This window comes from Saccostrea cucullata, unplaced genomic scaffold (genome assembly GCF_032062105.1).
Source record: "Saccostrea cucullata isolate Sc308-1 unplaced genomic scaffold, CSIRO_AGI_Scuc_v1 ctg15594, whole genome shotgun sequence".
Taxonomy (NCBI): Eukaryota; Metazoa; Mollusca; class Bivalvia; order Ostreida; family Ostreidae; genus Saccostrea; species Saccostrea cuccullata.
In genome coordinates, this window is record NW_026918186.1 from 1 (window position 1) to 11,092 (window position 11,092).

General features: G+C 32.6%; 1 protein-coding gene across 1 annotated transcript; it reads right to left on the reverse strand.

Moving 5' to 3' along the window:
• Positions 1-2,284: 2,284 nt before the first annotated feature.
• Positions 2,285-8,894, reverse strand: LOC134258925 (uncharacterized). The gene is made up of 10 exons (XM_062741529.1): positions 8,753-8,894; positions 8,125-8,383; positions 7,749-7,808; positions 7,268-7,487; positions 6,868-6,975; positions 6,467-6,680; positions 6,094-6,179; positions 5,645-5,773; positions 4,772-4,852; positions 2,285-3,425 (listed from the first exon to the last, which is right to left on the reverse strand). Exons 1-10 carry the CDS (start codon positions 8,892-8,894, stop codon positions 3,267-3,269), a joined length of 1,458 nt encoding a protein of 485 aa, XP_062597513.1. The 3' UTR covers positions 2,285-3,266.
• Positions 8,895-11,092: the final 2,198 nt, after the last annotated feature.

An 11,092-nucleotide genomic window follows, 5' to 3' on the forward strand; every position in this document is an offset into this window, starting at 1 on the left:
GCATATGCAAAACCACAAACTATGGGGGATTCTTTCTTCACAATTTACAAACAGCGATTACAGGTTTTACATTGTTTTATACAAATTAATTAATGCACTGTATGTAAATTTTTATTACCTTTAATTTTAAAACAATTCTGATGTCCCTACTTTGAGACATAAAAACGATATCATATGACTGATAGCCACTGTATAAAGGAGTAATAAGTACATGTATAGATATTACATTTTGCCTTTGCAAAACATGTACCCTTTGAGTTTTTCATACAATTAATATTAAACATTAATAATATTCTTCAAAATTGATTTCATTAGTCATGTATATATTTTCACATAATTTGTGAACAAAATTTGTTGCATACAACAAGATAAAGTTCAGAGAGACAAAATCATTGAACGTTAAAATTAACTGATGTTAACTCATTTTTAACAAACTGGGTATAATGAACTTAAAATATTAATCATAACTTTTAAAATAAGGTATTCAATATAATAAGTAACTACAGTGCTATATGTTTTATACTCATCACAAGTAAATTACAAGCTAGTACACATTACATATGATGAAAAACTAAACATCACTGGCAATTAGTGATATATATTTCAAGATGATTATGAAAAGTACTCAGTACTTATAAAAAAAACTATAAGAGGATAAATATTGGCACTAAAAATGATAGGGATATAATTATAAATATCTGTGTATATAAGGAAAAAAGAACACCCAACAATTCAAAATAAAGAAAACAAAGTACAATATACAGATAAGCATTTTATCATAAGTATAAAGTTTGGACCATCTGAACAATACGTACTCTTTGTTTTTGAATATATACATAGTCATAAAAGGAAAAACACATGTTAATAAAAAGAAAACAACAAAATACTGTTTAGACATGCAATTTTGGCCCCTTAACAAGTTTAAATAGTATCAATCAAAATTCAAGATAGTCAAAAAACAGACATACACTTAATCAAGAACCACAAAAAAATTTGCTTTAATTTATATTGGCTAATTAGCACAATAAAATAAAATATCATAAATAATAAATACAATTCACAAATTTACTTTCATAAACTGTCTCAAAAATTGGATAAATTGTAATCTGTATCAAGAGATTTTTTTTTACATTGACCTGAAAAGATCTGAATAGTGGATAGCAATTTCAAGCTCTAGAAAGGTTAACTGCACTTTAAATTGGTATTAAGAATGGAATCTAGAACTCTGTAATGATGCTTCAGAGTAATTTACATCTATAACAAGATGTTTATGATATACAATATCAAGGTAATTACAGCTTTTTAGAAAAGTGTCATGGAATTCTACAGCAATCTACATAAACAATATCATACAAAGGGTGATCAAAAAGTTCCCAAACTAATTGAATACCTTTCAAAAAAGAAATGATATAGGGTTTCAGTGTTGAAAATTTTTCAAAGTAGTCCACTCTGATTTAAATGCGCATCTGTAACCGTTCTGCCCAGGCATGGATCACGTGATAAAGGCATTTATGTGACATCCTCATCAGCGTTCTGTCACAAATGCTTTAAGATTTTTCTGACTCTTATATTTCTTACCATGCAAGTTATTTTTTACAACAAAAATAGCCAGTTTGTCAGAAATATAGATAGATAATGATATCCTTTTCCAGAATGAGCATGGTGACCATCAAAACCCAAGTACTCTGTCTTTGGAGCGTCGTTTACTCCATATGTATAGACTATGGGTGCCTTCTTTTTTATCATATCTGATATGTTTAAAGTGTAAAGTAAAGGATATTTAAGGGATTTACTGAATATATTATTGTTAAGATATTCAACTATTTTTCTAACTGTAAGTTGGCGATCTTTCATATTAAATAACTTAACAAAGGACACATCTCTTCCCCAGCTTGGTTTCATTAGGCAACAGAACAAACATCATTTTTTAACAACACCCTTCCTTCTCTTAAACAATCAATCCAATTAATGACTTAACTTCTGGCAAGTCTTTTGTCTTCATAAACCATGTACAAATTATTATAAGGTTCTGCAGAGGAATGTCCAAGATCAATGTTTAACTCTACAGCTGCTCATTTCTTGAATACGACCGAGTCAACTATTTTTTGTTACAAGTGACCTCCACATTGACGTCATTTTCACATTGTGACGTGGGGCAAAACGTTTCATTACACATGCTATTTATTGAACATGTATATGATTCTATGTGTCCCAAATTTCATTCTGATCCTGTGGTTTTGTAAATATAGAGATAGTTCGCAAACTTTTTGATCACCCCTCCTATATCCACATAAATACGTACATCTTATGATTGTCTTGGTTTGCGAGGCAAACTTTAACAGGAATTAAATAATGCACCAAGAGGTTTCACTGTAAATTACATCAACAGTAAAAAAAACATTTTTTGGTATAATGTAGATCTATAAACATAATAAAGTTTCCATAGTAGCTCTGTTCAAGCTATGTAGAAAAGCTTGATCACCATATAGGAAAATCTAAAGTAGTTCTGTTCAAGCTTTGTGGAGGAGCTTGGTCAGTAGATAAAAAATCTACAGAAGTTTTGTTTAAACTTTTTGGAAGAGTGGTCACTAGATAGGAAAATAAAGAGAAGTTCTGTTTTAACTTTGTAGAAGAGTTTGTCACTAAACAGAAAAATCTATAGTAGTTCTGTCCAAGATTTGTAGAAGAATTTGTCAATAGATAGGAAAATCTACAGTACATGTAGTTCTGTTTAAGCTATATGTAGATGAACTTGGTCACTAGATAGTAAAATCTACGGTAGTTCTGCTAAAACTTTGTAGAAAATCTTGGTCACTACATACGAAAATCTACAGAATTTATGTTCAAGCTAGAAGAGCTTGGTCACTATATAGGAAAATGCTGGCCAGCAGTTTCTACAGATTCAATATAGTGTATGTCAGCAGTTTTATTTGCTATTTTCAAGACCTTGATCATCAGTAGATCTTGAAGATTTACAGTATAATTTAGGCCAGCAGTTTCTATAGTAGTTCTGTTCAGTCTATGTAGAAGAGCTTGGTCAGTAGATAATCAAGATTTACAGTGTAATGTAGGCCAGCAGATTCCACACAGAAAGTCTGTTCAGGCTTTGTATAAGAGCTTGATCAGTAGATCATAAAGATTTACAGTATAGTTTCTACAGCAGTTTTTACATTAACTGTACCACAGGGCATAGAAGAGAAGCTTATAATCATCAGCAGTTGATAATGATGTTTAACAGTAATAAGTGGCTTCTATAGAAGTTCTGTTCAGGTGAAGACCACGCTGCGTAGGAGAGGAGCTTGATCGTCATCCTCCTGAGGGGGGTGCATGTTACTGTCCTCTGGGAGGGACCCTGACACCGCCCTCTTAACAGGGGACCTCTTCAGTGCCGGCTGGGATTTACTCTTTATCATTGCCTGATGGGCCTGTAAACGAAAAAATGAATCACAGTCATTTAAATTTCTATTTACAAAGCTACAGGATAATTAAGCAATTAATGATGAAAATTTATGAATTTGGTTATATGAGTGATGGATGTCTAAAATAAATGATAATCTCTAGCTTGCATTTAGGAAGCTGGTAATACAAAGCTCAGCATTTTAGCATTACATGTAATTTAAATTGATAGAATTTTGAAGGCATAGCCACATTAGTTTTTTTTTTCTTTCAAGCTTTGACATTTTATTAGTTATTAAGCAGTTTTACTTCTGAAAAATACATTCAAGCCAATATTTTCATCCACAGTCTTTTAAAAGTTAAAACATTTTTTTTTTTAATTTTCTATGACAATCCCTTTTTAAAAAGTAAGATTGAGATCAAAAGTGAGTTTTATGGCTCCCGAGCCAGGTCTGGTAAATACTGCAGTTAAATATTCTCAATAGAGTTTTTTCTCTACACAATGCTAAATGAATTATTTAGAAAACAGTTGTGAAGTGGTCATAAATCTATTCATTAAACACTGATCTTAATTTTTATTCTCAAAAGATTTAAACAGAAAAAAAATGAATTAAACATCACACATCAAACTGTGTTTTGAAAATATCAAAAAGATTATGTCTTAAAAAGTAAGTACCCTGAAACTACATGTACAATGTATATAGGAATGTGTGTACATGTATCACCTGTATATATTGAGCAAAACTTTTGATACATTATGATATGATAAAAGATATTTATCTGAAAGTTATGCTAGTATTACAGCTAGTAGCAATAAACATTGTAGAATCGGTTATTATCATCTACAATGGCATGATTTATGTAGTCTATAGAATACAGATGTATGACTGCAGAATCATAGGGACTTTTTAACTATGTTTAATTTTCATTCAATTGTTCTGAACCCATTTCTAAAGAATGATTATATCATAATTTAGGTCAAATTTACATTGGGAGGAAAATTATTTGGCAGTTTGACACAGTATCACTTTGCAAAAGCTTTTATGCATACACATATATTATATTTAGTTAATTTATGAAGAAAAATTTGCTAATTTTTTACTTATGTTAAGTAATTGTGCAAAAAATTAATAATTTTATTCTGGAAGAATCTACAGGTATATGTATATTAAAACAAACTTGAAATATAGTTTTAAATGATGGAGATCAAGAAATGTTAAATACAAAAGCTGGCCTGTCAATTGCAGATTCATAGAGATTTATAAGCTTATGCTTTCTAAGTATAAACAAAACATCAAATTATAACTGACATCATGCTATAAAGCTACTGGAGATCAAGGGAGACAACAGAGACCATATATAAGTCACCACTCACTAAATCATCTAACTCAGTTGGGTTACTGGCAGAAGGGAGATTACTCCTGTCATGTTCGAGGGAGTGAAGTCGATTAAGCATCTAAGTGTAAAATAATAAAGCAACTGTGTACATTGAGCTGGAATATCTTATAATTATATTCGTTCATTTTCACATAACAGGTAGGGCATATTAAACAAATTGGGGAAGAAGAATTTTAAAGCAATATGAGATGCAAATTTGACATGGGAAAATTTTGTTGCAAATTTGTAATCAACTATTTCAATGATAGAAAAAAGAACATTTATATATTTCTAATGTACATATTTGCGATGTAAGAACTTTTTATAAGCTTTTATTGAAGCAAAATTACATTATTGTCGTCCTGTACAATAATGATTTCTTATTTAGTGCTATACATTCGACTGTACAGAAATATTTCTTATGAAACAATTTCAAATATTATTTTGGTTTTATTTATCATAAGAGTTTAAAATACACACAAATCAATCATAATAACACATTTTTACAGCAAAATAAATTTCTAAAAAAATTTTAAAATGCAGCTCATATTGCTTTAAAAAATATATAGAAAACTTTTAATACATGTACCAAATAGAATTAAGGCAGAGACACATATAAAGGTAATTCATAGTATAAGTGTATTAACAGGTTTATACAAATTGTTGTTAATACATGGTAAACTAAAAGATTAATACATAAACCATCAAAAGTGACAAGAAGACAAAATGTTTTTCAAATGGATGAAAAAATTATTGCAAAAACATAATATGGGTGGATAAGAAATATTTAAGCTAACAACCTTAAAAAGAAAATAATTTTAAATTTGCATGAAAAAGAGGGTATATGTATATAAATCCAAGCTAGACTTACATTTCTCCTGGCCTTTGCCCTGGCGACCTGAATTCTTTGGTGGATATCTATGTAAACATCTGTCTCGTCAATTATCTCCTCCTGAATTAATTCTTCGATCACGTCTTCCAAGGTTATTATTCCAATGATCTGAAGAAAACAGAAATACATGGATGATGCATATTTATCAAAATATGATTACCGGTATATTTAAGTGTTTAATCATTCATATTCTTGATAGTATGTTACTATGATTGGCTTTATCAAACTCTCGCTAATGATTAAATCATTATTAAAACATGGAGTAATCTATCATAGTATAATGCAGTTGTGTGAACATAATACTTTAACATAATCAAGAAATGAAGACAATGCATTTAAGGGGTGGGGGCTCAATTTTGTAAATGCTGAATAGGAAAAAAAATTCAAACAGTCATCATCCTAAATATTTGGTCATTAATTATCCACACCTCATTTGTCTCTGGCAGAAATTCCACTTCATAACCTTCAACTGTCTCTGTTATTTCTGTGTGTTTTCTCACAAATGCTAAGTGACCTGTAAAGAATTAAAAATAAAAAAAAAATCAAGTAAAAAGTGAAAGCAAAGATTTTTTTTTCATATTAAAAGGGTGCCTCTATAGTATAACATCTAGTATTCCACTTAACTGAGATTACAAATATCTAGCGCACAAATTGTAATCTTACTAAATGTAAAAAAAAAAAAAATCAAGTTTTGACCAAATTTGATTACTCTACAGATATTTCTTGCATCGAATAAAAACTGGTTTACATTATAGACTCTGATATTTTGATATCAAACAGTTACACTGTTAAGCCTCTTACTTTTTCCTGTTTGGAACATATTTAATAGATCATAGAGTGGCAAGTCATCATTGACATGCATCAGGTTTGTCGTGCATTCATTCTTCAGTAGGTCTCGGACTGGGGTCTTATCCTCTGGGTTTAACATGATGTAGTTTTTTACCAGCAGGAGACCTACCACATTACTTGCATCATGTTCATACACAGGAACTCTTGAGTGAGCCTGATGGAGAATCTGAAACAAAATACCACCGTATGTCTTGAATATGCTTTAAGTATGCTGGAATTAATTTATGTGGAAATTTTTTAGCTGCATAGAAATAACAACAAGTGGGAAAAGTACTTTTATGGTGATACCAGGAAGCTAATCTAAAATGGAATAATTTCCATGTACCTAATATGGTTAGATAATTATGACAAACCTTGCACATAGTAGCTTTGTCCATCACTGCATCTGCATCAACCATAAACACATCACAAAGCGGCAACATGGCATCCTTCACAGTTTTATTCTTCATGTCAAGGGCACCCTAAAATGAATCAAAGTTTCAATCTTTCTGTGAAGGGAACCTTATAACAGAATCAAAGGCTTTACGTTAATGTCAAATGCTACTACCAAAAAAACTCATGAGCTAAAGATTTCTCTTTATGTCATGGTACCAAAAAAAAAATCTGAAAAATCTTGGTCTTCTCTCATTGTTTGGAGTCACTTACAAAACAGCAATTTAAGGATCACTTTCTTAGAATCCTCTATGGTAAACATCTTCAGAAACCAAATGATAATTTCAGTGTAAATTGTATCCTTTTTAAGGTTTTCTATACCTTAATTATTAGAACTTCGTCAATGGACAGAGGTTCATCATCATCCTCATCCTGTGTGTGGTGTACATTGGCTTCAGAGTTAGGACCATGCAGATCTACCAGAACTTTGAGCTGGGCTCGACGGAAGAAAGTCCCGTGGTCCTCACCCAGAACACAGTCTAAGAGCTTGGACAGTGGCCAGGCTATTATAAATAGGAGGGCCATCAGCAGGTAAACAATGCTGCAGAAAGAAAAAAGAATGTTATTGTGTTATACGAACAGTTGATTAATTTTTCTTGCATGTATACATAATTTATTGTGCATTTAAAATGTATCTATGCCACTTTAACATATCTTCAAAGAACAATACATGTACCGGTGCATGTACTCACTGAGCCTAACAGGGTGATGTAAATGTAATTCTTTGCAATTCATTAAATCAAGTTGAGCTTACTTTAATAAAGTCATTGTCTAAAGCTTGCAATTTTTTCTGTTTACTTACGGGGCTAATGTCGCTTCAATGGCCAGTCCAAATCTGGTACATATTGCTTGTGGAACAACCCTACAATTCATTAGTTAAAAGGTCTATGTAATTTCTGAATGTTGATTTCTCTAGCAATAACTTTTACGAACAATCTTGTACCGTACATTATAAAGTCCATCCAAAAAAAAAATAAACTCATATCTACATGTACATTATTCAAAAAAAAAAAGAGTTACATAAAATATATACTTGATACAACTTTACTCAAATTATTATTGAGCAAATATATATGTTCTAAAACTGCCCAAAGTCTTTAAATCTTTTAGGCTATCAAAACACAATGTAACACATTCGAAAGGTAAAGTATCAGTTCTACCGAATTCATTGAACTTACTCTCCAAATATAAGTACAGCAGTGACAGAAACAAGAATGGCTATCACGGGACTAGAGATTCTGTCTAAGAAGATTGGCATGGCCTCCACCGCGGCGGCGTTAGCCAGCAGTAATGTGACAAGGAGAAGGTGGTGTCTCTTTACGATGGGGAGGATCTTCTTGGCCTGTCTCTGTTGTTTTGGGGTTCCCCCATCCTTCATTATTTTAAGGGTCATCAGATCCAGAGAGAGAAGACCCATAGTTAACCCTGACATCAGACCTGTGTAAATAAAATTTCATTATCAAGTAACATCAAGGATATTTTACCCCTTACCAATTGAAAAATCCTTTTTAAATAAAAAATGTGTCCTTTTATGCAATCGGAAAATCGGGATATTATTATAGTTACAACGCAATACAAAAAAATTTAATATTTTACTCATAATAAGTTTATGAAATGATAAATTAAATTCATGCACATGCAACGAGAAAAATAACATTGAAAAATAAGCACTTCAAGCTGTTCTTCAAAATATAAATGCATAAAGCCATTTCATTATAATAGTGTTCTCAGGTGTAGGATTACTTAATCTCACCCGGAAAAGTGAAAGTAAGAGCAGAGTAAATTCGAGAACGTTCGATATTATACCTGCAAGCAGCACAAGACCCACGTAAATGCCCAGGTAAATCCAGAACCATTCATCGGTGTATGTGAGTGGTTCTTCTTCCACGAATATCGTGCCATTGCAATTAATTTTGTTATGAAGCAATTGACACGTTATGTTAGTCATGACATCGGTACAGGGTGGTGGTCCGTGCTCTGTTTACATCAACTCATACGAAATCTTCCTTCCTTTGAGGAGAGTTTTTCCATGTGAGTTGTCTTTCTTTCATTATCAGTTGGCGCAAAATTTGGACCTTTTCCCCGATTTTAAAACTAGTAAATAGTGTTATGTTACTTCCTTTTCAGTTTAAAATTAACACATTGAGCATTTCACATATTTCTAACTGCTCCTATGCTTAAAAAAGTCCATTGGAAGCAAAATTTATTTTTAAAGGGAGGGGGAGGCATCACCAACAAGAGGAAACTACTAAACAAAATAGATAAAACTAGTGGTACTAGCTGTTAGCAATGAGCTCACTAAATGATACGATTGAAAACCCCGCCTCCCTGTGTATATAATGACAAAGTCCATATTTTTGCTCTTGGAAACCCGAAATAAGTGTCAGATCAAACAGTAAAATAGAATGACATTGACATTGTGTATTAAAAAAAATTATTCAGTGGTACAAAAGGAGTTGCAGATATAAGCTTAAGAGATGGGCACCTTCAATATCTTAGAAAGAATGGCCGTATCCTTGTTTAGCTCAAGGAAATCCAAAATATGTGTCCGATCCCAAAAAAATAGGATGTGCACAATGTCACCACGTAACAACTAAAGATTCTATGAAAGTCTTATTCATTTCATTCAGTGGTATAAGAGGAGTTGCGGATAAGAGATTGGTACCCTAAAAAAGAGTAACGGACGGACGGACCATGCAAAGGTCTGTACGTCCGTTACGCTTCGAACGGGGTACCCATTTCTTATCCTCAACTCCTCTTGTGGAGACTTTCACAGAATCTTGTTACATAGCGCCATTGTTCACCTCCAATTCGGACACAAATTTTTAGTTTGCCATGACAAAACATGGACATTGCCATTCTTTCTGTAATATTAGGGGTATCCATATCTCATGCAACTCCTCAGTCTTATGCCACTTCAAATAAGATTTAATGATACTTTCACAGATTCCTTTTAACATAGTGCTTTTGTACACCTTTTATTTTACTTTTTGATCTCACTTTTATTTTGGATATTTCAGAGCAAGACATGCTCTTTGTCATTATAATCATATGGGTGGTGGAGGGGGTATCTTTTAGTGAGCTCAGTGCTCACACTACCTCTATTTTTTTTATTATAATAGCACTAATTTGACTTGCAGCACAATGATCACTTGCAAGGTTATTTAGGATACACAAGTTCATCGTCATTTTAGTTCCTTCTGTAATCCTTCTGTAATCCAGAGTGTTTTCCTGTTCAACACTTGTACACGTGTTTATGATTGTATATTCCTGTTTAGTATGTTATGTACAGCTTAATGATCGAGTAGATATAAATTTAGGTGCCTCTCCACATTTGTGTCATCAATCCTTTTTTATACCCCAGCTTGAAAAACGGGAGGGTATATAGTAATCGGGATGCCCGTCCGTCCGTCTGTTACGCGTTGGGGTACCCACCTCTTATCCGCAACTCCTCTTATACCACTGATTAAAATTTGATGAGACTTTCAGAGAATCTTTATTACATAATGCCATTGTGCACCACCTATTTTACATTTTGATCCGACACATATTTTGGGTTTCCCGTAGCAAAACATGGACATTGTCATTATATTCTTACCTATGGTATGACGTGAGATGTGGTGGCTTCTGATAACATGGGACACCACGAGTTATTCCTCATTACACATTACAGTAAAACAATACAGAGAGGGCAAGAGATCTTCCAAAAGATCTATATACACGTAACAAAGCTTGAGCTAGTACTTTTTGATCTGACACACACATTTTGGGTTTTCCATAGCAAAACGTGGAAACTGCAATTATATTCATAATAGAATCGGGGGTGGGGGGGGTATCATTTAGTAAGCTCATTGCTCTTATAGAACCTATTCCCCATTTTCAAAAGTGAGTTATCTCCCCTCAAAATCGGAACTCTTCAACACTAGCATAACTTCCGCGGACTACATGTTACGATAATCCAACAAAATAGTGATCAACTTACACGCTGAATTTAAAAATTTTAAAAGAAGGAAATGGTTTGCATTTTTTTTAGATAATAAATTATTTTATAAAGGGTTGTTAGCCCCCCCCCTTTCTAAAGCTATACGAATTAGCCAGGCACCTATAGCATCGTCTTTAAAAGGGGGGGGGGGGGGTAGCCAAAGA